General features: G+C 51.8%; 1 protein-coding gene across 1 annotated transcript; it reads right to left on the bottom strand.

Annotated features, from left to right (window-relative positions):
• Positions 1-1192: 1192 nt before the first annotated feature.
• Positions 1193-24532, bottom strand: SNX19 (sorting nexin 19). Its single transcript, XM_063417664.1, has 11 exons — positions 22201-24532; positions 21726-21864; positions 21133-21233; positions 20906-21025; positions 20514-20644; positions 19273-19369; positions 18885-19056; positions 16698-16827; positions 6285-6469; positions 5481-5568; positions 1193-4704 (listed from the first exon to the last, which is right to left on the bottom strand). Exons 1-11 carry the CDS (start codon positions 23716-23718, stop codon positions 4578-4580), a joined length of 2808 nt encoding a protein of 935 aa, XP_063273734.1. The 5' UTR covers positions 23719-24532; the 3' UTR covers positions 1193-4577.
• Positions 24533-25365: the final 833 nt, after the last annotated feature.

Raw genomic sequence — 25365 nt, 5'->3', positions numbered from 1 at the left:
GTAGGAAGAACATAATTACCTGACCTGGACTGTGGCCAGGATAATGGTGTTCATTTATTTCAACAAAGCCAGAAGTGCCAAAACCTGGGTTTTCCATTAAAACCTGGAAGATGGCAAATCACAGCACCCTGATTTCATTCTTCCAGCTTTTGGTTGGAACAATCTTCCTGATAAGGGTGGAAAACTAGAACCCCCCTCAGGTGGCAACCTGACCCTCAGCTTGCCTGGGGAAGCCTGGTGGGATCCCAGAGCCATCCCAGGATCCCGAGGCACTGCCTGCATCCTGCAGCACCCAGAACATCCTCCCGCTGCCCGTGACTCGGCTGCAGGCAGCAAAACCATGCTCAGGCACAAATTCAGCTCCAAGCAGAGCCCCGAGTTCGATCTGGTATTAATTAGCCTGTTCTGCAGAGATAAATGCTTAATCCTCTGCCTGTTGACACTGGAAGTGGCCCAATCTACCCCGGGGTGGATATTATCCCAGGGAACTTGGCTTCAGCCGTGATCCCACATCATGTGCTGTACAAATGTTCGCTGGCTTGCGGGGAATGGATTTCATAGGGTGCACGGGCTCCTTCCGTGGCGCAGCTAATCCACAAAAATACATGACCCAAGCATTCGTTGTATCAGGTTTTTCTTCTTTCCTCTCATTTTTTTTTTCCTTTGACATAATATTACCAATTTCATGTGGAATTCCTCATTTTCAGACATTCCCTATTTCCTTACAGCTTACCAGCTTTCCTACTGCAGCACTGATAGCAAGGAGAGTTTCCTCAGCAGTGCTGCCCAAGGGAAGAGGAGATGGGCCTGCACAATCCCTGCTTTAGGAGAGTCTTGCCCTGTTTGCCAGAAGAAAGGCAGATATTCCACATTGCTTCTCTGGTTTTAAGACTCCCTGGAGAGCCTAAACCAAGGAGTTTGTGTCAGGGAGAAAGCAGCAATGCTGATGGGGTGGGAAATGGTTTCAATTCCTGGCCAAGCTTTAAGGACTCTGTTCTTTCCCATGTCTGAGCAGTCCCACTTGTGCCAGGAGGGAAAACCTGTCCCACACCCACTGCCACCTGCCCTGGCTGTGCATTTTGTGACACCTGGGAGACATCTCCCCCCTTCCCCCTCACCCCCAGCCTCTTCCCCTCGTGTTCTTCTCTTCCCCTTAGAGACCACAGGCAAATTTTAAACTCTGACAGAGAGGTAAGTTTGAAAGAAAGTATTATTGCACACAGGTACATAGGAGTGAAGGTTTGCTCCCCGTTTAACAATGAAAGGGGTTTTCCAGACAGCACAATTCACACAGACTCCAACAGCACCACAAACAGCTGATACAGAGGGTTGAGTACAGAAACAGGACAGGGAGTCAGTGCACGGTGGGACTCTTTTCCCCTAAGAACACAGTTATTTAGTTAGTTAAACAGTTATTTAGCTTAGAGTGGTGCCCTGGAGCCCTGCACCACTGCTCTCATACACAGGAGCAATCCCTGCTTCCAGGAAGATTCCAGTCAGCTGGGAAACTAAGGCAGTGGGAAAGCCTTTACAAAATCAGCAAGTGGTGGGCTGGAGGCAGATCACACACAGCCAGAAGGACCTGGAGAGGGGGAGCTGAGCACCCACCTGAGGCAGGTACTGCTCTCTACCTAACGTGCCACGAGGCTGCAGCTCTTCCTTGACATAAATCTGGCTGCTCTCACCACCTGCCCTTTAGAGAGGTGGCTGGAGCCTTCTGCAAATTCCTTCTGCAAATTCCTGCAGAAAAAAAGGAGCTTGCTGGGAATATGACACACTGAGCAAGCTTAAGGTTTTTTTGTCAACTTTGTTTGTTTTACCAAAGCAGTTTTTCTAGTCTTAGTCCAATGGAAATAAACTTTCAGCCCACCTGAATGCAGAAGTTTGGATCTGCCACCATTGTGCTCAGTTTAATCCCAGGATCACAGTGAGGCAAAGAACTCACAGGAGAAGAAAAGCTGAGCTTTTTATTGGATTTGTTTTACTCCTTAACAACATGATGCAGAGAGGGGCTACTTGCTCCTGGGCACTTCACCTCAGCTGTAAGGCTGTAGCACAGGAGAGAATGGGGATTTGAAGCCCAGGCAGTGAGAGCATGAGAAAGGGCTCAAACCCCTCATATCTGAGAGCAGAAAGGGGTTCTGGAGAGTAAAACAACCCCTTTGCAATTCCAACTCCTTAGGTCTGTTCCCAACCCTGCCTTGAGAGGGCACATAAGTAAATCTCCTTTCTGTCTCTCTGTCCCAGCTCTTTGTATCTTAACTCAGAGGGGTTGCTGCTGCTGGGACAACCCCAAATCATTGCTGCACCAGCCCAGCAAAGCACCAGCTCCCAAACTGGCAGTAATCACTAATTCTTTCCATCTGGAGGACTGAATATTCAGTCATTTGCATAATTTCAGAGATGGGGATTAAAGCAGGGAGAATTTGGGCTTCCTGGCAAAGGAGAAGTGTCAGCTCATCCTTCCAGTGCCACATCCAGTGTGTGCAGGGACTGTTTTAGACTTTTTCCCTAACCTGGAGCTGGCAGTAGATAATTTGCACTCCATCATCCTCTTCAGCAAAGCCTCTTAATATTATCCCTAATCAATGACAGAGCACAGTCCTGGAGCTCCAAAGCCACACAATTAATTAGGAAGCAACAGCAAACAGGAACACCAGGAACATCTGGGAAGCCACCAAGCAGAACAGGGCTCTGCTGCCTCATCCCTGCTGATGGTGCTGTGTTCCTGTCCTGACAGCTGGTGGGTGAATAGGAGCAGGAGGAAAAAGGAGGGAAACAGGAGCCTGGCACTGAAAGACAAGGTGAAGCAGTTGCTCCAAGCAGATATTTAAGGATATGTCTGAGTCCTGCTTGGCCATTTGGGATTATCCCAAAGCACTCTCCACCTCATCTCCTCCTAAACTACTGAACACACACATCTCCCTTCTTCTCCAAGGTGGCCAGTTTACCATCTCTGAGGCCTCCCCGCTGAGAAATGGCTCCAACAGTGATGCAGAATTGATCTGCTTCATGACATTGGATTCTGCCTGGTCTTGGGATGTCCTTAGAGCCCCCTAAAAATCTATTTGCTTGCAGCAAAATGATCCCTCCCCGTATTTGCACACAACAGAAGCACAGAGTAGCTCACACTGCTGTGTGCCCATTATTAAGCAGCTCCTCTGGGAGGAGCCGAGTAGGCATGTTGGAGTTGCACTGCTTTTTCTCCAAACATGCCATGGAGCATCCAGCTCCAAGAAACTGCAGGCAGTCTCTTCCAGCCTGGTATTCCATGGTTCTGTGAGATGAAACCGTCTCACATCTGGTGCTGCAGCACAGACACTGCATGTCCTGCACGGTTCCCTGCGTGGAGTCTCCTCTGCTCTGCAGGGAACCTCCAGCAGCCAAGCCCAGCACTGGCAGTCTGTGTTCCTCCTAGAAATACACCAAAGCAGCTCACCAAGCTGTTGGTGCATGTCCTGAGTCCTTTTGCACTCCCAGGAACCTGACTGCTGAGCAACAAATGCTCACAAAACCACTCAAGTCTTCAACAACCTGGAGAAGCAGCTCCAAATCCACGTTCCACGACCTGAGCAGCTTTCCAGAGCCCTGCACAGAGCTGTTGCAGCAGCAGCACAGCAAAGCAAAGCCCAGTGACACAGCCATGAACAGCAGAGCCCAGGCAGGGCTCACAAGCCTTTTTCTGGGGTCTCACCATGCCTGTCCATGACACACATCCAGGATTCCCCCTGGGCTCTCCTCTTCCAGCTTCCTGTGACAACCACGTCTGTGTGGGAGCTCATTTACTTGCTGTGTCCCACAGGGGTCAGCTCCTTTTGTTCTGTGCCTTCCAGGTGACTGTCCCAGGGGCTAAAAGGTGACTCAGAAAGCAGAATATAAGCAAATCCTGAAGTCCAGCCAAGCTACCCCTTCTCCCCAGGGTGAGGAGAGTCTCTTTCCCAGGATCACAGCCTGCCTGCACCCTCCTGTTCGATGGAGAACCAGAGCAGTGGCAGGGAGAAGCAGCTGATCTTGGTCCCCAAGGCAGGGCAGCACCTTTGAGCCCTGCTCTCAGCTCCCAGGTGTTTGTGCAGTGGGATGCTGAACTCAGGACCACATCTCCCAGTCCATCCTTTCCTCATCTTCCCTCTGGTGACGCGGATGGTGCAGAGCAGGCACAGGGCAGGCTGCTCACACAGCAGGGGCAGCAAGATCCCATCACACCAACTCTCAGTGCCAGGTGGGCCCTGAAGCCACAAAAGCAATTCTGGTCCTCTGCCTGTAGGTGTTAGAGATGTTCAGAGAGGTGGGGCAAGACCACGGGGTTTGTGGTTCCTTCTCCAACTGGTCAGGCTGGTTCATTCCAGGCTCTCCATCAGGTCAGCAATGGAGCAGATGCTGCACAGCATCTTCAGCCCCTCACACTGGGTCTGATCCACCCCCCAGCTGACACAGAGAAGCCTGGAAGCAGCTTCATTTAGCACTGGCTGGAGAAATTCCTTACAAGAAGCTCCCAGGCACATTCAGTAAAGGCTGAAAATCAATCACTGCATGCCTGTGGCTGCTTTTCTCCTCCACTGCTGAGGCACCAGCCCTGGCTAAAGTGCTGGGACACCTTTGTCCTGGCTACTGCAGGCACAGGCAGCTGCAGCCTCAGGATCCTTGCTGGAATCCTTCAGAACCAAGAACTCCAGCAGAATGTCCAGGAGGCAGAACACCAGGTGCCTGGAATGGAGAAAAGACAGAGCTTAGGCTGGTCAGGGTGTGGGAGGCAAAGCTCAGCACAAGGAAGGAGTGTCCCAATGCTCCAGGGGAGAGAGGAACAATACTGGGTCTCCAGTGGAAATGTTTTCAGAGGTGGTTCAGCTTTTTCCACCTCCTCCAAACCAGTGGGTGTTGAAGCTGCTGAGCAGCACAGAAAACACAAATGCATCTTCTGGAGCAAAACATGTGTTTAACAGGATCACAGGATCATGGAAGATAGAACAGACCTCTGAGATCATTGAGTCCAGCCTGTGCCCAATCCCCACCTTGTCACCCAGACCAGAGCACTGAGTGCCACATCCTGCTGCTCCCTGGACACCTCAGAAGATGGGGACTCCAACACCACCCTGGGCAGCCCTTTCCAATGTTTAACAACCCTTCCAGTGAAGAAATACCTCCTGATGTCCAGTCTGACCCTCATTTCTCTGCTGTCTGTCACCAAACACAGCACTGGGAATAGACAGAAACATTCCCTACACAGACTTGCAGCTCCTCCAGAACCAAACGAAACCAGGATTTGTCTTACTTCCCTGACATTAACTAACTAAGCAGGCCAAACAACTTAATTAACATGACTGGCTCAATCACCTGCAGCCAGACTGAAGTCCTGGACATGCAGATGCCTCCTGATATTGCAAGTCTGGAATAATGAGCTGGGTGTGTTGGGTGCCAAGCAGCACTGGCCAAACCCTGGGCACAGCTCTCGGAGCCCAGCAGGGTAAAGAACAATCCCATACCTGTTTATCACAGGCTGGCTCAGCGACTCCAGCACCAGGTTCCAGCTCATCCGACACTTACTGGTCCCAAGGATTTCTTGGATCACATCTGTTGGAGACAAAGCTTTGGGAAGTGCATGTTTCCACAGGTCAGTCTTCTCCTGGTGGGTGCTGAATCAAAGCTTGTGATGGTGCTCTGAGGCTGGGACAGGAGGAGGTGCCAGGAGAGCATTCCTGGCTAGCAGGGCACACACCAGCAGTGCTCTCTCATTCCCAAAGGACAGTGAGGGCCCTTAACACTACATCAAAGAGTTAAATTTCAGACTGCACTCATATGGATTAGGCAGCAGCTGCTTTAATGCTAAAGGTCCCTGTGTCAAACTTCAAGAGAGGGAAATCCAGTGCAGCTGGGCTCAGGATTTCAGTCCAGTGGGAAAGCCACAGGCTCTGCATGGTGCCTTCCCTCCCCATGGGACCCTCTGGCAGCAGGTGGGAGCAGAGCTGTCCTGAGCCCTGCCTGGTGAGGCAGCTCAGCACAACTGGGAGCCTGAATCACGGCCTGGAACTGCCCAGACACACATCCCTTCCCTCCGAGCTGGGCTGCTTCCCAAATCCTTACACAAACTATCCAGAACTGGAAAACTCCGGGTTTTGCTTGCAGGAAACCATCAAACCTCAAGGGTCATGAAGGTTTCCCAGAGCCTTGGCACGAGCAGTCTCCATCTCTGCATTTAACCACATTTCCAGAGATTCCAGTGCACTGGAGTGTTCCCCAGCCATTTTCCTATCCCAAGGGCAGCTGACAAGTCTCCGGGACACACTTACTGGGCAAGATCCCCATCAGGCTCTGCAGGGCCTGCTCTGCTGTTGCCTTCTTCTGCTCCTCTGTCCTGGGGGGTTTAGGCACTGCTGGTAAAACTCCTCCAGGCCAGATGGACTCCTGGAGCAACTGGAGGTACTGGACCCAGCGCTGGGTGCAGGTCAGGGTGACCATCTGCACTTCCAGCCACCTGCAGGAACAGGGAGAGGGAGAAAGGTCAGGAAAAGTCCAGCTTGGGACCAGGCTGGGATATTTCCACTCATCAAGAGCCCTGGAGGGGTAAATCAGCTTCCTTGGGTTTGTTAATGTGCAGTTTTCATGTCTGTACACCCAAGATTTTCACAACTGTTTATCAGCTGAGTTTTCCATGCACCAAAAGTGGGATATGATCCCTGCATTACAGACAAATGGGAAAAGGGAGGGCCATAAAAAGCCTCATCACCCTGCTAATCACAGGAACCCAGGTGAAGCACTGCTCACTAAAGGAAGCCCAGCCCAGGGATACGACTGGCCTGAAGCTCCTAAGTTATCTCCAAGCTCAATCTGAGGCAGAGCTGGAGGAACTGGTGTTCAACTACAAACAGCCCCCAGGAAGGACTGGAAGGACATGAGCCCTGTTCTGGTACCCTCTGCTCCTCTCACCAGTCCCTCTGCTACCTGGACAGTCAAGAATGTCTTTCCTGAGCCCAAAACACACTCCAAGGATGACAAGCCATGAACATCCTGATGCTTCACCCCCGTCATCCTGCTGTCCATGCTGCCCTGCTACCCAGGCCTGCTCCATCCACTGATGGCAAGAAATGAAATAACAGAATCCCCAAACAGTTCAATTTTGGGACCTTAAAGCTCATCTTATTCCACCCTGGGACCTCTTCTACTAGACCAAGTTGCTCCAAGCCCCATCTAACCTGGCCTTGGATGCTTACAAGGATGGGCAGCCACAGCTTCTCCAGATACCCTGTGCCAGCATCTCCCCACCCCCACAGCCAAGAATTTTTTTGTTCCCATCCAAAATCCAACAGAGCTGCTGATGGTCCCTCCTGCTGTGCCCTTCCTACAGTAACCACCTGCAAACCCCCAAATCCCTGCTCCACAGAAGGGCTCGGAGGCGTTTGCAGCTGCACTGGATGATGTGTCCCCACCACCCAAGGGCTGGCCAGGCACAGCTTCTAAATCAGCCACAGGGATGGACCCTCTTGCCCAGATGTGAAATCACTCCCCACGTCACAGCACAAGCCACAGCCATCAGCCAGAACTTGCCCTGCCTAAGATCTTTTCCCTCAGAATTGGGAGAGGCCATGGATGAATCCCATTCAGCAGGACTCAGGGTGCAGCACTGACGGTGCTGTTGGCCCCACTGGCGGGAGCAGAGCTGGGAGTGTCGGCACGGCGCTGGGGAAGGGAAAAGGTTTGTGATTTCGCCAGTTCTTCAAGAGTCCCTGAGGACAGGAGGCAGCCAGCAGGGCCAGGAGACCCGTTCCTCTTGGCAGCTGGTGTTCGTGCTTGCAATTCCGTCACCACTACGCCCCGGCAGCTCCGAGTACATCCAAGAGCCCTGCCAAGGCAAACTTTATTTAACCTGCGCTCTGCCAGACTGTCTGCATTCTTCCTGGGCGAGGCATTCGGGCCAAGGGTGTCCTTCCCCACACAGCTGGGGAGTGGGGAACGGCAACAGCCAAAGGTGAGCAGGGCAAAGGAGCAGGTTGGCATCATGTGAGAGGGGCTGCAGGGTGAGGACCCCTTTGGCAGCAGGAGATGAGGTGAAGGCAGCAATTCGTGAGGGATGCACACCTAGGAAATGCCAGCTGGAAAGCAGAGGGCATTAAAAAACCTGAAAAGGAGTCTTGGTGCAGTGGTAAGTCCAGGAGGGTCTCAGAGCAGGGACATAGGTGATTTTCCCAGTGCTCCCAGGACTGGAAATGAGGAAGCACATCCTCCATGCTCAGCATCCCATGGACACGGAGCACGGATGCTGCTACAAGATAATACCAGAGGTGCAAACCTTCCACCTGTCCTAGAGGACAAAATGTCACATCCCAGTCCTGCCTGGGAAAAGGCATGCTGGAAATAAAATTAAAAGGGTTTTAATCTCCAGCCATCAGCAGACTTTAACACTCTGGATCGTGGTAAACCCTCCAGCTATTCCCAACCAAATTAAAGTGTTAAACTGTGACTTCTCTAGGGGCAAGAGTTTTCATTAACACAGTTTTTCATTAACATGGTTTTTCATTAACATGGTTTCTTACACAACCTGCTCTCCTAGCTGAGAAAACATCTGACAAGCAACAGAAGTTCAGAGACTTGGGGATGGAGCTGCAGAGTCAACCCTGCACCAAGGGAGCTCAGACTGAACATTGACTCCAAACTCATTACAGCAACAGCCACTTCCCAGCCTTTAAAAGGTTGCAGAAAGCAAAATACAAATTTTTTTTTCTTAGAGTCATTCCTAAAATAGCAAAAAAATCAAGCAAATAGTGGACAGAGAGAAAGTTGAACCTACAGAGGACTGCACACGTTTCCAGACAGCTCAAGAGCAAGCTGAGAACTGACATGTGCTGGAAGGCCCCACACAAACAACCTCATGGATGTCCCTAAAACTACCAGAATTAGGCAACAAAGCCCCCAGGTGACACCTCTAAATGTGATCACATCCTGTGAGCAGGTGAGTGCTTACAGGTCTTGATTCCCAGCTGGGAAACACCATTGATATTTTCTTCCTTAGGCTGGCAGCTTTGGGAAGCAGAGGGCAGGAGCTGGGAGTGGCTCCATGGGCCCTGCACAGCTCCACAGCAGCTCCTGAGAAGAGGAGCTTGCCCCATGGTGCTCAGACAGCTGGGGGAGGAGCACCCAAACCCACAAGGTTTACAAGGAAAAGTCAAGGAACTAAACAGGAAATGGGACAAGAAAGAGGAGAAACCAGAGGCAGGTGCGAATGGAACACAGACTAAAGCACCTCTGCTCTTCCCTTTTGCCAGTCTGGCAGTGTGTGGAGCCATTCCAAAGGCACTGGGAAGAGGAGAACTGTCAAGGCTGGTCCATGTGGCTCTAAATCCACTCTGGGAGAACAGCTGAGGCTTCAAAAGAAAATCTCAGAATGCAGTGACCTGTCATGGAGAGTTTTCCTCCTTCCTCTCCACCACAGTCAACCACCAACACCCATTCTGGGGAGTCACACACAGAGGCTGTACCAGCAGCACTCGAATGGTGAGGAGCAAAACAATTCACAGAATATCCTGAATTGGAAGGATTTCCTTGACACAAGGAAAGTCAAGTCCAACTGCTGGCCTTGCACAGGACATCCCAAGAATGCCCCCTCAACTCCCACAGATGCAGTTGCAACTCAGAGAAAGTCACACCAACTTTATCAAAAATTCCTACCTGAGTAAACCCCAGAAAATGGCAAATTGACCTTTCCATCACACAGACTTGTTGCACCAGGATCAGGATTAACATCTCAGGAACTCCAAATATCTGCTGGTTCAAAGCTGACCTTCACCAGCAGGTCACAGATGATTTTTGGTGCTATTAAAGGCCTAAGCATTTGAGATTCATGTGCCACATTGAAAGCACACTGTTCCCAGGTAGAAATAAATCCACCAAGACACATAAATAAACCTCCCTTATTTTTTTCTCTTTGGATGGCTGATGAGTTACTATTTTCATTCTGCTATTTCATGAAGAAATAGCTTTAATAAGAAAGAAAAAATAAACCCATCACAGAACCATCTCCTTACACTTCAGCTGAGACCAGAAATAGATGAAGTGACCTCCTGGGCTCAGAATGCTTTGATAGTGCCCAATGCAAAGAGCCAGACTGCCAAGGCTACTGGAAGATAATCTGGAGGGACATAACTTGCCCATGCTGTAAGGCACCTCTGTTTGAAATAGCTGCTGGTGGAGGAATGAAATGGCTGCTAAAAAGAGCCAAATTAATGCCACGGTTTAAGCTGCAACTCCAAGGTCAGCTGAGGGGGTCCATTATGGTAAGAAGGCCCTGAGAATGAAAAACAAGGGCTGAGGGATGCAAACCTTGGCCTTGCTTGGGCTCCTAGAAACAAAAGGGCAGCTAGGAGGGAGGAAAGGCAGGCTGAGAGTCAGGAACAGGTAAATGGGCTTGGTTTCACCTGGCTGGATCCACTCACTGAATTGGACTATCCACAGAGCTCAGCTCAGCAAGTAAAGCCTGGACAGGTTGGATTTGCTTAGTGTGGACATTAAAGATGTACTAAGAATGAACAAAGAGATGTAATACCCTCCAGATTGGGAACCATCTGCCAGAAGTGGGTAAAGCTCTGCTCTTTTTGTCCATCAAGGTGAGGATAAGAACTGAGATCACTTCAGCTAAGGAACAGTCAAGTCAAATATGCTGACTGTGATTGAAAGCTGAAGCTACAGCAATTGTGATTTTCTCAAACCCAGGGGTTAAAGATAAACACAAACTGAAGGCCAGGCTAGAAGATGACGAACAGGAGAAAGCCTCTCTGCTTTAGCTGTATAAATACAAACAGCTCTACAAATATACATGAACTAGCATGTTCAGCCCAGCCTTGACTGCTGCCCACCCCAGAACACGGCCCCCTTTCCCTAAGGAATACAGTGTGGATATCCAGAAGCTCAAAAAAGCCCTGTGGGACCAATGTACTGAAAAGGATCGAAGGAAAAAAGCAACATCTGGAAAACATGAGGCATTCAAGCATGACTCTGAAATTAAGAAAGTCTGGTGCTTAAATCACCAGACCATCCCTACCTTACCAGTTGTTGTTCCCCAAATTCCTCCTCAGATAATGCACGAGATTATCCTTAACTCAAGGGCTCAAGAGAAGCAACATTTCAGTGCTTTGACTGCAAAACCTCTGTGAGGAAACATTGTAAAAAGGAAGGAGTAGCTGCAGTGGACACAGCAAGAGCTGGAAAACACAACTGGAGAATTTTTGCCCTGAGGCTCAGATTTCAGCACCTGCTACCTGAGCCTAAATCCACCTTCTCCACACAGCAGAAACCTGTGCAGCACGCTCAGCTCAGCACCCTCAAAGCAACCTCACACTTGTCCAGGCCATGGGTGAAGCCTGTGCTGAGGAAGGAAACAGGAAAGAAATGAAAAAAAAAAACCACCTCCATAAATCAAAGAACGCAAAGCATCCTCAGGCCTTTTAAACTTCTGCACAAAGTAATATCTCCCTCTTGAAACGTTCCTCCCCTGCTGCCCTGTGAATGTTTAGAGTTGCCATCAACCTGTCCTGGACCTGGCTGGGGACATCCTGGGCTGAGGGACCTTTCTACCTGCTTGACCCAGGCAGAAACCCTGGGAGATGTGGGTGTGCAGGACATCTTACTGTCCCCCCATCTACTGGGGCAGAGAGGAAGAAAAACAAATCATTCTTTTCTGTAGGCAGTCATTCATCCCTGCAGAAGGAAACCAGCCCTTGGTGCTGGGATTTCTGTGCCATTTTATGTGTTGCTCCCTCAACATCTGCTGCAAGAAGAAATCATGGAAACTCACAGGACTCCAACATCTTCACCCTGCAGTGAATTAACCAAATTGCTCTGGATTTTGCTTTTCCCACCCTCAATCTTCCTGTGATGTCTTGGGAAGGGGGGAAAGGTACGTGATTAAAATAATCGTCCCCAAACCTCCTTGATTTTTCACAAAGCATCCTGGCTTTTGATAACAGCTTCTTCAAGAATTTATTGAGCCAATTAAGCTCTCAGTGGTGCCCCAGGGAGAGGCCAGGCTGTCTCAGCCAGGCCCTGCTTGGAACAATTGCTTCATTAGCCCACTTCAGAACCAAAATACATAAATCCACTATTAACCCTTCTAAAATCAGGGAAAACTAAAACCAACAGGGAGACATTACTTCCACTCAATCCTCTTCTTCTTTGTTCTATCTGAAATAGGAAGTTGTTGAGCTTTTTTAAATCCAGGAAGAAAGCTGGCATGTGTGACTGTTGAAACAGACTCAGAGTTAAAATAATGTTGCAATTATTATCAAAGCATGGAGTGCTGGCTTCATTCTAGTGGCTGTTTTTGGAAGAATACTGCTTCTAGAAGAAGGGAAAAAATTTTGTTTGGGACAGAGATTCAAAGCCAGATCCAAAATTTCCAGGTGCTTGGAGACAACTGAATCGAGGCCCATTTCCAAGCTGATTTTATTTACTTTACATATACACACGAAGACACACAGAGTCCTGAAATCGCTTTTACTGACATACCACAGGCTGCAGTTCCTGCTGCTCCTCACGGCTACAACACAACCAGCCAAAGCCAGAAATGAGGAGTAAGTTGCCATGAGGTTGGTTCCCCTAATTCCTGACTCTGGTGCTGCTTTGGGGCTTGTTTTTAGGGACAGGGATTTTGCTGCCACATACCTGAGCCTGCCAGCACAGCCCATCTGTCTGCAGCTGCAAAAATCCTCATCAAACATGCCCAAATCCACTCCCCAGGTAACAAACCAGGAGAAGGAGGGGATTTAAATGCCCCAGCTGCACTGATACTGCATTTCTGCCTGGTTGTTTCTGCCAGCAAAACTCAGAGGCACTGCCTGAGGCTGGAGCGGTACCTGGCAGCCAGGAGGTCACAGGGAAGTGGGAGCACTGTCCCAGCTGTCACACGTGGCCCCTCCATGGCTCCAGGGCTGGCAGGACTCCCTGCCCATGGGCACTCCCAGCCCAGGGGTGCTTGGCTGCTCCAGGTTTACTCAGGGACACTGAAGAGGGTCAGGCACCACTCTTTGCTGATGGCACTTTCCAGTCAAGAGGACCAAGGTGGCTGCCAAGGGTCTTTGTGCCAGTTTTGTTAGCACAGAGATCAAAGAAAACCTCAGAGAAAATCAGAAAAAAGCACCCAGCCAGCAGCTCTCTGAAGTTCCAGACCCCCTTGACTTACAAGTGCCTGTGACACTCAGCCTGACAGCAACACACCACAAGAGCCCAACACCGAGGTGACAGCATGAACTTGCAAGAACCAGTTCTCAAAAGCATGATGGTCACCTGCAATCAGTCTCAAAACATCTCTGGCTCTCCACCTACAGCTCACACAGACTGCAATATCAACTCCTCAAATCTTCCAGTTTGGCCAAGGGATGAGGGGACACGGACAAAGCCTGGACGAGCACAGGAATGCCCCAAAGCAAACAGCAAGCCAAGCAGTGCTGAGCTCCTGGGTAAGGCAGGGATGATTTGCATTTATTTTAACTCATGCCCAGTGGAACACGACACCAGCAAAGCTGCCTGAGTAGTTCCACATGCTCCTTTCAGGGACAGGCACTTCCGAGCCTGGCACAGACTGTGTGCCCCAGCCCTGCTCAGGTTCCAGGGCACAGACAGCCGGGGTGTGCTGAGACACCTTTACCCCCTCAGCGCTTTGTGGCCATGGCTTTCTGTTGTGCTGCATGGGAAGGAGCCAGCAAAAGCCTACAGACCAGGATCTGCCCCTCAAATATCCCCAGGTCCATCCTTGGCATGCTGGCACCCTGCTGGGGCTCCCCTCTGGAAGGGGAAGCAGAGGTGGTGTTTGTCACCCATGCCCCAGCACCTTCCCCTACCCTGCTGGGCACGGGCAGACCTCAGACCTGTGGCCACTGTGGGGACAGCTGAGGGCAGGGTGTGGGGTCACGGCGTGGTTCGCGTGTTTGCCGCGTATTTTTAACCCCTCTTTGACTCACAGAGCTCTAAAAAGCACCCAGATGCTCCAAATGCTTCTTAGCTCTTCCACCGAACACCGGAGCCCAGAATAGCCCCATCCCCTCCCCTCTGCCAACAGGTCCCTGCTGCAGCCTCCCAGGGGAAGAGGAGATGATCCCGGAGCCGCGGGAGGGACGCGGAGCCGGACGGGGCGGGAGCGGGCGGCGGGTTTGTTTACAGGCACGGCCCCAGCACGCAGAGAGGCTGCTGGAAGCGATCCTCGGCCCCAGGGTCATTCCCACTGCCAGCCCCTCCGCCTCCCCTCCATCCGCCTCTCCTTTCACTCCAAAAAAGGATCACTCCCTGTTACATAATGGGATGAGCGCAGTGCGGAGCCCTTTACTCAACAATCCCTTTTTCGGTCATGGAGCCTTCCTCTCCCACTGCCACGGAGCTGACAGGCCGGGAGACGGATGGTGCCTGGCTCCAGCTGCCCCAGCTGAGGAGAAGGGGGGAAGGAGGAGGGTGGTGGGATGCTCCTTACGGGGAACAGGGAATGAAGCAGGTCGGGAGGCCCCACAGCACGGTCACAGCAATCATCGGGTGGCACTGCCAGCCCAAGGGAGAAAGTCCTACAGGCAGAGGGCCACTGGCTCTTGGGAGAAGCTGGATCTCGTTCTTGGTGTGAGTTTTGTTGGTTTGTGGTCATTTCTATCACTCTGCACTGAGTGTCTCATGCCAGAGCAGAATCATCACCTTGCAGTTGCATGAAGGCAGCAGGGGCAGCACCTACTCCCCAAATACAAGCTGGCAGAGGAGTATCCAGCAGCAGCCCCTCCAAAACACTGCCAGGACACCTCCTCTGCATCCCCTGCACCCAACCCAGCCACTGACAGAACAGGGAAGGATCTAATCTGCTGAAGGGATGATGCCCACTCATGCTTTGTGACCAGCAATTGCTGAAGACACAACACAAATCCATCTCCTGGCCCATGTTTGTCTGCCTGTTCTCAGAGCAAGGAGCAATAACAATTCCTTGAATAGCAGATGCTCCCAGAAGAGTTTTGGGTACTTTCCCCACCTGTAAAGGGTCCCCAGACACAGCACCAGCCAGAATGGCAGTGCCAGGTCTGGCCAAGCAGTGATCAAGCTGTAAGTACTTAAATGGAAGAGAAATGTCACCAAATTCACACTGTCCCTGGACAAGCAGGTCTGACCTTCTGGTCTGCTCAGGACAGTAGTGACCACCTGGGCCAGGAATGAGTACAAGTCTCAGGGACAGGGTGAATGGCAAACAGCAGGAAGGCTCCCCATTCCCAGTTCTCCTCCACTGAGGAGGTAACTACAGGCAGCAGAAATAGGAGGAAAATGTTCCCTGCAGCAATCCAGGTGCAACATCATCCTCCTGGTGACAGGTCAGTCCCCACTGTGCCACTCTTTCCCCTGTCCCCTGGTTGTCCCAGAACAAGAGCAGAGCCAGCCTCAACACGTGGATTTCAGCACGGACACAGGGCTGTTCAAGAGGTTGCAGTTGCACCCTGAACTGATGGGGACACCAAGAAGTCCCAGGGCTTCCCCATATCACCCCCAGCCAGAGCTCTGCCTGCAGCACATGTGGGTTCCCTCTGACCTGTTCAAGTGGAGCAGCTACAAACACATTCCTCCTCACTCTACTCCACCAGCACAACTCAGGGAGCTCCTCCACCTCCCAGAGCCAGGACGTGCTGTGTGTATCCCAGCCTCTCTAGTGGAAAATGCCAGAGCCACGTGTGGGTGCTGCAGGCTCCCTGGGTGACCAGGACACAGCTTATTAGGAGGTGATGATGTGCCTGTTGAAGCTCTCATACCTCTGTGCTCGCACACACGGATTGGGTTGCAGCTTGTTCCCAAGAGAGCAGAGCCCGTTCTGGGAGAGTGGGAGCCACCCCCACCTCCTGCCACTGAAGGAACAGAGCAGGACTGAAGGACAGCAGTCCCTGACCTCAAAGCACTTTGGCAAACTCTGCTGAGGGCAGCTTAAGTTACCAGCTTGGTTATAATGAGCTGCCCTGCACATTCTGATGCTGGCTTTGGATGCCTGTGGGAGAAGAAAGGGCACAGGAGTGGGAAAAGCAGTGCTCCAAGACTCTCCCAAGCCCTTCAGGGAAGGCTTCCCTTGTACTCTAAAAACCACATCTTCAGCTAGTGATAGTCACCAACCTACACCAAAAAACAGGAATTCTCTGTTTGTGTGTCTTGGCCTTGAGCCTTACCACCCAGAGGAACTGGCCCCAGGAAAGCTTGGCAAGTCCACCCCAGCTGGAAAGGAAGCCTGTCCCTACTCCATGTGTGGGTCCCTGCCCCAGGCACAGGCAGAGCAGAGGGGTGCAGCACTGAGCAGAGACCACACTCTGAGCTGTCATTGACAAATCTGTTCCCTGGGCCTGTTTATTCTACTTTTGCAGAAGGAACAAGCTGAAGCCCTGGGCAGCAAGAGACCAGGAGGCCAATGCTCCCTGGAGAGCCACGGAGCTGGGCACTGCTGCCCTTGCATGAGCCAAGCCTCCCACTCCCAGGGCTGGATCTTCCCTGATATCAAGGGACAGGAGGCTGCCCCTTAGAGCTGCACCAGCTCACAGAGAAAGCAGCTCCTAGTGCAGATCTCCAAGGTGTTTACTCCACGTTCATGGAGCACCTGCTGTACAGAACCTTGCTGCACACTCTGCATTTATCTGCATTCTGGCATGAGCTCCACTTCCAACTGTGTCTGCAAAGGGATGTCTCTCCCAGAGCAGCCAGGCTGGTCCCTCTGGCCTTACCTTTGAACAAGGGTCCCAAAGAGCAGGTTGAAGACCCTCTGGATGTTCTCTGTGCACAGCCAGCTCCAGTGATCCACCAGCACCAGACGAAGCACGTCCAGCGCCAGGTCAGCCAAAGCTGTCTCGGAGTCTGCCAGGAGGAAGAGGAGGGGCAGGTGAAGAAAATCTGGTGAAATCAGGGCAAGTCTGGTGAAAGGCATCATCCCAAACTCATTCTTTTCTCCCCAGCCTGGCCCTTTGTGCACACACAGATGACCTGCTGCAGCCCAGACAGCCTGGGACCCTGCCCTCCCCACTCTCTGACTTCCACTTTATCCAGGCAGCCCCAGGATATCTCCCAGGATATCTCCCCCAAGGGCTGCACCAAAGGCTCAGCTCCTCCATTAAACAGCAGGATTATCAAATCCCAGTCCATGCACAGGCATGGCCATGTGCCCACGACAGGTGGTGACAGCAGCCAGAAGAGGTGCACTGCTGAGGACTGTTATCCTGGTCTTCCCCATTCCTTTCCCTTCTCCCAGCGGTTTTCCAGGCACTGTTGGTGGCTGCGGGCTGCCATCGTGTGGCCGATCCCAGTCTTGGCAGAAAGGGGGATGAATATCCACATCTGGATAAACCAGGTTCACCAGTTACAACACAAACCCACACACCTACCCAAATATCTTTGCTGTCACAGACACCAGACCTCCCTCTGATCCTCAGGAGGATGTTAGAGCCTTCAGCAAAAACAGCTTCTATTTGCTAAGGAGTTACTTTCATGCTGTTTGGCCCCGAGGTGTTGTGCTGAACAAGCTCACTGATGTGCCACAAAGCTGCCCCAGACAGCCACTCCCAGGCCACCAACCCGACCTGAGGCTGCTGCCACAGCTCTGCTGTCCAGGTGAGATCCTGTGCAGCAGCTTTCCCTGATTTGGCTCCCCTCATGCCTCATCTTCCAACCTGTCTACAGAGACAATTTACACTCATAATTTACTACTGGAAATAAAGGTAAGAGGGATTCTGGACCCCACACCTCTCCTTCCCTCTACTTCCTAAAAGCTGGACTAATTCCAGGATTTCACTTGCAAAGGACAGGGCACTTGGCACCTCTTGCTCTGGGCCATGCATAACTTACTCCCCACTTGCTTTGCCCCCAAGATTTGACTTCCCAGTGCAGAGACTGGAGGAGGGTGTTCAGCTTCCCCATAACCTCACACAGGCACCATCCTCAGCAAGCTGTTTATTCCCACAGCATCCAAATCCTCTTCCTCGCAGAGCTGCTGGCCAACCACTTCCCAGAAGTCACTCCATGAGCAGACAGGGACATGGGTTTGCCTTTTTATCCAGATGTTTGTTCCCCTCACCCTGCCAGCCCAGCCTGAAGCATCCCAGACCAGCAAGCATTTGAGATACTGACATTCCATTTCCCTCAAAGTTCAGCTAACTTGGCCTCTCTGTGCACAACCCTGGCCTCCAACTCCAAAAACCGTGGGCATGTCTTCCAAGATTACAGGCAAAGCTGGTAGCACAGGCTGGGTTTCAGAACACCAGGCCTAGCCTGTCACAAACACGTGCTTTCAGTCAGAGCTTGCCAAACTTGAACCACTGGAGAGAAGTTTTTGGGAAGTTCCAGCTGATACAGCTCAGCTATTCCAAGAAAAAGACTGGAGAACATATTTTTGTATGTGTTAAGGACAATCTTGTAACTGTTCTGGGGCAGCCCTGTGCTTCAGAGGAGGGTTCTAGAATCAGAAAGGGAACATCATTCCCTGAACTGAGATTACATTTGTGCTACTCCCATCAAATCTATGTAAACTTAATCTCAAAAGGTCCTTTTGTAGTGTATGGCTAACTGGAAACTATCAGGAAACTGTAATTTGGCCAATTTTTCTTTTGTAAGAGCTTGATTTTAGAACGTTGCCAGTTTAAGCAGCATGTCCTTAAGAAACTTCTTTGTTCAGTGACTGTGCTGAGCACACCAAGGTGAAGATCAGCAGTGACACAACTGAGCCAAAACCCAATTTGCTCCCACCAGCAGCAATGCCCAGAGCAATCACCAAGCAGCACTGGAAAACCTCATTTGCTTTCCCTTCCATCAAGATGCCACAGGCAGGAGAGCAGGTCCTTTGGAGCTGAACCTGCAGATGTTGCAGCTGCTGTGGTACTGAGGGAGAGAAGTTCAAGCACTGACAGAGGGGCTGAGCTCACCAGTGTCCGGATGCTCCAGTGTGCTCAGCCCATCCATTTCTTCCTGCACAGAGATTTCCTTGGCTTCTCTGCCTCCCTCGCCTTCAGGAGCTTTGCTGGGGACTGCTTCCAGCAGCTTCTCCTGCTTCTGGATGAAGGATTCCATAGCAGCCAGCGACAGGCTGCCAGAGACCTACAAAAGTGTGTTAGTGCCACAGAGCCCGGGCTCTGCAGTGCCCTGGTGTAGCCAACAGCACAACCAGGGCTGCTTCCTGCCCTTCTGCCAAGGGCTGGCACGTGGCAACAAGGCTGCAGCAGCCACAAGCCTGGTGGATGTTGATAATTCCCAAACAGGGAATTGGGGCAGTGATTGGGGTTGTGAGAGGATTACAAGAGGATCTGAACTTACAGCGCTGCCCTCCCTGATGGAGTACACGATCCTGTCGTGAGCTTCACTCGCACTCAGCACTGGAGTGATTTTACTGGAGGAGAACCTCAGCCTGGACCTGAAAAGCAGAGCCATGGCACAGTCAGTTTTCTCTGCAAGCTGTGAGCCATGAGTTTTCCATCCTCAGCCAAGCCCCATGGCCTGTTACTGTCGTCCACATCCGAGCTAAGAAATCTGATTAGACCTGAAGTGGTTCAGAACAAGCATCTGCCTCCAGGATAACTAGGAGATGGCAGTGAAAACACACAACAAAAGCATTAAAGCACTTTTCCTCATGTACACCTGAGCTGAGCCAAGCTTTTCCAGCATTCCACAGGGAGGAATTCCACACAGAAGCTGATAGGGAGACGTAGGCAGATGTCAGGCAGGTGTGAGCACTGCAGCACACACAGGGAAGTGTTCAGAAAAGCTTCTGAGGTGAAACACGCTCAGCAGGATTGTGAAATCCAATTATAAACACTCACAAAAAGGAGGATATGAAAGGACGCTGGGATTTTGGGACAAGTTGTAAAATAGCCTGTTTATCATTAAAGAATGTTCTTTCCAGCCAAGATGGTTCCAAACTTGTACTTTGTGAGTTTGTCTTTTTGTCCAAAGCAGCTTTTTCCAGCAAAACATCACTTTTTGGAAAGAAAAAACTGTACTTGTAGAGAAATCTTCCCTTCCTTGCTGAGAGAAGAATCACTGATGAGACAATCTCCATGAGACTAGGCACTGTCAGCAGCACCAACATTTGGTGAGGAACATACATGAAACAATGTTAAATATGACTCATAAAAAGCTATTTACAGGTTTTCTGGGCAAAGCCACTGTGTGGAACACATGAGAGAGGCAGGAGGGAACCTTCAGGTAGATAATTTACAGCTGTATTTTGCTATCACTCCCTGCATATACAAGCAATGCACATGTTTAAGGTTAAAAAGCAATTTCCCAGGAGCATTAGTGTCTCTGCTGGCAAACGGCAGCACCTCAGAGCTCCCTGAGGAAGAACCCACCTGCTGTGGAAAGCTGAGGATTCCTGGGAAACCCTTTAGATAAACTGCAGCTCAAATACTTGTGTTCAGCAAGGGAAGGAGAAAGTAACTCAGCTAGAGTACGACAGAATTTACTACACAACACATAAAGCACCCAGTGAGTTCTTCCCCACCACGGGCTCAGTTTGTGCATGAATTCCCTGCTCTGGAAAGCTGAGGGAGCCTTACTTGGTCGCTTTCTTCCCATCTGCCTGGGATTTTCCATCCACTTCCGACTCACTCAGATCCTCCGTGGGGCTCTGGGGCTCTGACCTGGGGAACGCCGTCTTCAAGGTGTCCACGATGGCATTGACAACGATCTGCAAAGCCAGCACTGCCCTGAATTACTGGATTGACCCTTGTTACTTGAATATATTAGGAGTTCTGAGACTTGCACTGGATTTTCTATTAAATAGGTTCGTTAACATGAGCTCTGACCCTCTGTAGCTTTAGGGGTTTCTGGGCAAGCTGAGCCCAGCTACAAAGAAAGGGTTTTGGCTTCTAGGAGACACTGAAGCCTAGGAGAAATCTCTGGGGGCAGCTGGAAAGGGCCCAGGTAAGCAGCTCCACACTTTTCCCACCTTGTCTATCCTGGAGACAACGAAAGGCTTCTTGACAAAGGCGATCCTGGCGTCGGTGTTGAGGGCCAGGAATTCCTGCACCTCCTCACTGTTTGCAATCTCAGGGACTGCACACAGTTGCTGCAAGGACAGATGGAGATTGAGATCATTTTGGAGTCTGCTCCACTGTCTGCACAAAGCTGTCCTGAGCTCTGTTTTCAGCTCACAGGGGCACACAAACGTCTCACCTTCAGGAAAGATTCCAGCAGACTTTTCCTGGCTTCCACTTTATCGCTGTCCATGTTTCCAAATGGCAGATCAGGGAACAGTTTCTTTGGGCCTTTGATGTCTACAAAGAAAACAAACCCACTGGCAAGCTTGAAAAAACTGCAAAATTACAGTAATCTCAATTTAAAAGACTTTCAGATCTTAAAATCTAAAACTTTCAAGATTAAAAATTAAAATCTTAAAATCTAAATACAGATTTTTGTCTTTATTAAAACCTTAATGCTCTAGTAATTAAGGCTATCTTCACACACTGCCTGGTATCAGCCCAAGGTCATACACAGTATTTCTATCCACTGCTATGGTGCAAAATTACACAGCCAACTGTCGTGGAATGGGGAAAGGAATATTTTGGAACACTGGAATTTGCTTCCAGAAGAGAGAAATCATTCCTCCAGCCAGCTCTGCACAGAACAATGGAGGATGTGGGCAGGAGACACAGCCCAGCATCTAGAGCTGCACAAGCCGGGCAGGAAACCCTCAGAGAGGAACAGGGAATGGAACAGAGGAACAAGAGGGAGAAGGATTTTCTCAGAGAGCCACTGCAGGCACTGACTTTTGAGGAACTTGCGGAGCTCCGGCTTCTCCTCCAGCCTGGTCTGGAGGTTGAGGAACTCGCGGTAGCGGCGGTTCACGGTGTGGTAAGCCACCTGCTGCAGGCTGCCTGCTGCCTCGCTCTCCAGGGCTGTCTCATACTGAGGAGGAAGGCACAGGCATCATCCTGACACATCCAAAACAACCCCGCTCCCTGCTGGCCCCTCAGTCCCCAGGCCCCACCCAGCAACTCCTCGCTTCAACCCTTCCCTGAAGATGAAGGAACTGATGGTTCCAAAAGCAGGAAAACTCAACCAGCCCCACAGGACCCTACAGAAACCCTGATGCCACAGCCAAATAGCCAGGGTGCCCAGTATTTACCCTCTACCAGCCAAAATTTATTGTGGAGACACACACAGAGCAAGTCCTGAGCTGCAAAGCCCAGCCCAGGTGGCGGCAGGGATGTGGGAAGGGGGTGACTGCCCAGGGAGCCTCACCTTGACGGTGTAGAGGGTGTAGGGGTGGAAGCCGGTGCCGCTGTGCTCCCGGGCAGTGATGGTGCCCGTTATCCGCAGGTTCTGGATCACCACCGGCCCGTCGGGGCTGCTCAGGGGCTCGAAGCTGAAGGTGCTCATGGAAGCTGTCGGGGAGGATGAGAGCAGGGGCAGGCCCTGCCCGGGCTCTGGGGGAAACTGTGCTGGGCCCTCTGCTGCCCCCAGATCTCTCCCCAGGCTGGAGGGTCTTTGTGAGGAGAACCTCCTGGGGACAGCTGGGCTTTCCTCCTCCTTCTCAACCGCTGGCTCGATCTGGATGTCAGGGCAGGAGCTCAAAGCAGAGGTGGGAAGCAGGCCAGCATCCGAGCTGGGGCCAGGGCCCTGCTCCAGGTCCCCTGTGCCATCCTCCAAGGCAGGAGCTCCCTCTGGCACAGAGGGGTCCTGGGGGTGCTCCTCAAGGGGCTCTCCAGCGATGGAAGGAGCCAGCAGCTCCACATCCTGGCTTGCATCAGGTGCAGGGGATTCCAGCTCCAAACCCTCACAGGGGAAGAGGGATCCCAGCGCTTGGGGGCGCAGGAACAGTTCCTCTGCATGGCATGACCTGCTCACCTCCTCTCCCTCCTCTGCAGCAGCCCCTGCCTCTCTCCTGAGCCCCTCTGCAGCCCTGGGAGATGGGGATAGCCCGCCAGGGGCTGTGTCTGTCTGCGCCGGGAAAGGCAAGGACTCGGGCACTGGGGGTGCAGTGTGGGGCTTCCCGCCCCGGGGCTTCTTGGACAACGCCCCAATGAGCAGCAGGTTGATCCAGTCGGGATCAGACATCTTCTTGATGGCCGGCAGCAGCACGTTGCAGGCCACCAGCTCCACCACAACAAAACGTCCCGTCCGCGTCTCCAGGTGCGGCCACGGCACCAGCGCCCGCAGCAGCGCGTCCACAGCGGCCCGGGCACAGCCCACCTCGGCCGCGGGGCTCAGGAGCGCGGGGTGCGGCCCTGCCAGCCGGCTGTACTCCCTCCACAGCGTCCGGCCGCCCTTGGGGTCAGCCCTCAGCGCCTCCCGCGCCCGCAGGAAGCTCTGGAGGTGCCGCCCGCAGAGCAGGAGCAGGCGGCGCGCCAGGGCTCGCCGGTCCACCCGCCTCATCCGCCGCCTCAGCTCCGCCGCCAGCCCCAGCATGGCCCTCTCCACCTCGGCCTCGAAGGCCGGCTCTCTGCTCACCGTGCGGTACCACGAGGCCACGAAATCGCGCACCACTTTACGGACGGTGCTGGCGATCTCCTGCTGCAGGCGGCCCTCGTCGGCGGGGCTGCCGGCCGGGGCCCGCAGCGAGCTCACGAAGCGCTCCAGGCGCAGCCGGCGGGCGCCCAGCGCCGGCGGGCCCAGCCAGGCGCCCAGCACGGCCAGCGCCCCGCACAGCAGCCCCAGCGCCCGCAGGTCCAGCAGCAGCTGCAGCGCCAGCAGCCAGCCCAGGGCCACCAGCAGGGCCAGCAGCGGCCGGCGGGACGCCGAGGGGCCGTGGGCCGGCATGGCGGGGTGCAGGGGGAGCTGTCCCAGCTGCGGTGGGTGCGCAGGGGCTGCACAGCTCGAACTGACCACGCTCGGCAGGGCCCCCCAGGCTGGGCTGCGTGAGCGGGGATCGGGGGCTCGCCCAGCCCAAACCTCACGGGCACTGGGGCTCAGAGCCCGGCAGATCGGGGCTCACTACGGACGGGGCTCCGCTGTCTGCGAGCCCTCACTGCGCCCCGGGCTGCGTCAGAACCCCACACCGGGACCCTCCCCGGCCAGCGGGGCTCACACGGCCCAGCACACCGGGACCCCTGAGTGCGCTCCGGGGCACAGCCCGCCGGGCCCCCCTCCGGGGCTGGTTAAAGACCCCCAAACCGCACTCCCCATCAGGTACTGAGACCGACCAGAGCCGCCCCAGAGCGGGACCCCGCCGAGCGCGGGGCTTGGCGCAGCTCAGCCCCTTACCGGGACGCACCGACCCTGCTCCTCACCGGGCAGCGGGGACAGGCACGGATCCCGCCAAGCCCAATCCCTCACCGGGCACTGGGGCTCCCAGAGCCCAGCAAACCGCGACCGGCTATCCACAGGGACCCTCACAGGGCTCCGAGACTCGACTGAACGGACCCTTCACCGGGCACTGGGGTCCCTCACCGGGTACTTCAAGCCCTTCACCGAGCACCGACACTCAGCCCGCAGGTGGCGGGAGCGCGGGCCGGACCCGCCACACCGGGACCCGCGGGCCCCACTCACCGCCCGGGCTGTCCGCCGGCTCCGCCGCCACTTCCGCTTCCGGTGCCGCCTCCCACAGCGCCCCCCAGCGGGCCGGAGGTCTCAACAGAGTTTTCCTAACCCATTTAAAATAATAATAATAATAATAATAATAATAATAATAATAATAATAATAATAATAATAATAATAATAATAATAATAATAATAACTATTATTAAAATAATTTTTATTATTAAAATTATTAAAATATTATTATTAAATTGTAATTTTATAGAAACTTTATAACATTTTAATATCAATTTCATAATAATTTTAGGTATAAAACATATATTTATATATGTAATTATAATATTATTTGTATAATAATTATATTAATTAAGTTAACAATAATTATAATGTTATCATGTTATATGATCATATAATTAACATAGAATTGATATTATAGTAATATAATATATTAATAATATATTAATTATTAGATTAATTATAATATTAATTATATTTATTTGTGTAATAATTTTATTATCTATTATATGTTATATTACATTCATTATTATTATATTAATAGTAATAAAAAGAAAATAATAAATTTCACAGCTGCTCAGAACAAGCTTTCACTTCCCCTAACTTTTATTTTTCGTGCACTAGGAAAAGCATGAAAGCAAAATTTTATATTAATAGGGTTTTTAATGATAAATGCTACTGTTAACTGTATGAATATGAAATAAAGCGGAATTATTTATAGAAGTATTGAAACTATGGAAAAAAATTTAGTGTTTCTACTATTTAAAGTAATGAAGAGGTTGTGTTGCTGATCCTGGTGTGAGTAAGGAGATGTGGAGGCCCCCAAATTCTCTCTAGAAGAGGCTCCCCAAAGTTGCTTATGGAGCTGCAGGGGACACCCATGAAAAAGACAACACTGGATGGCAGCAGGACTG

This window comes from Prinia subflava, chromosome 22 (genome assembly GCF_021018805.1).
Source record: "Prinia subflava isolate CZ2003 ecotype Zambia chromosome 22, Cam_Psub_1.2, whole genome shotgun sequence".
NCBI lineage: Eukaryota > Metazoa > Chordata > Aves > Passeriformes > Cisticolidae > Prinia > Prinia subflava.
Note: the sequence above shows the minus strand (reverse complement) of the source record. Positions and strands in the feature narration are given on the sequence as shown.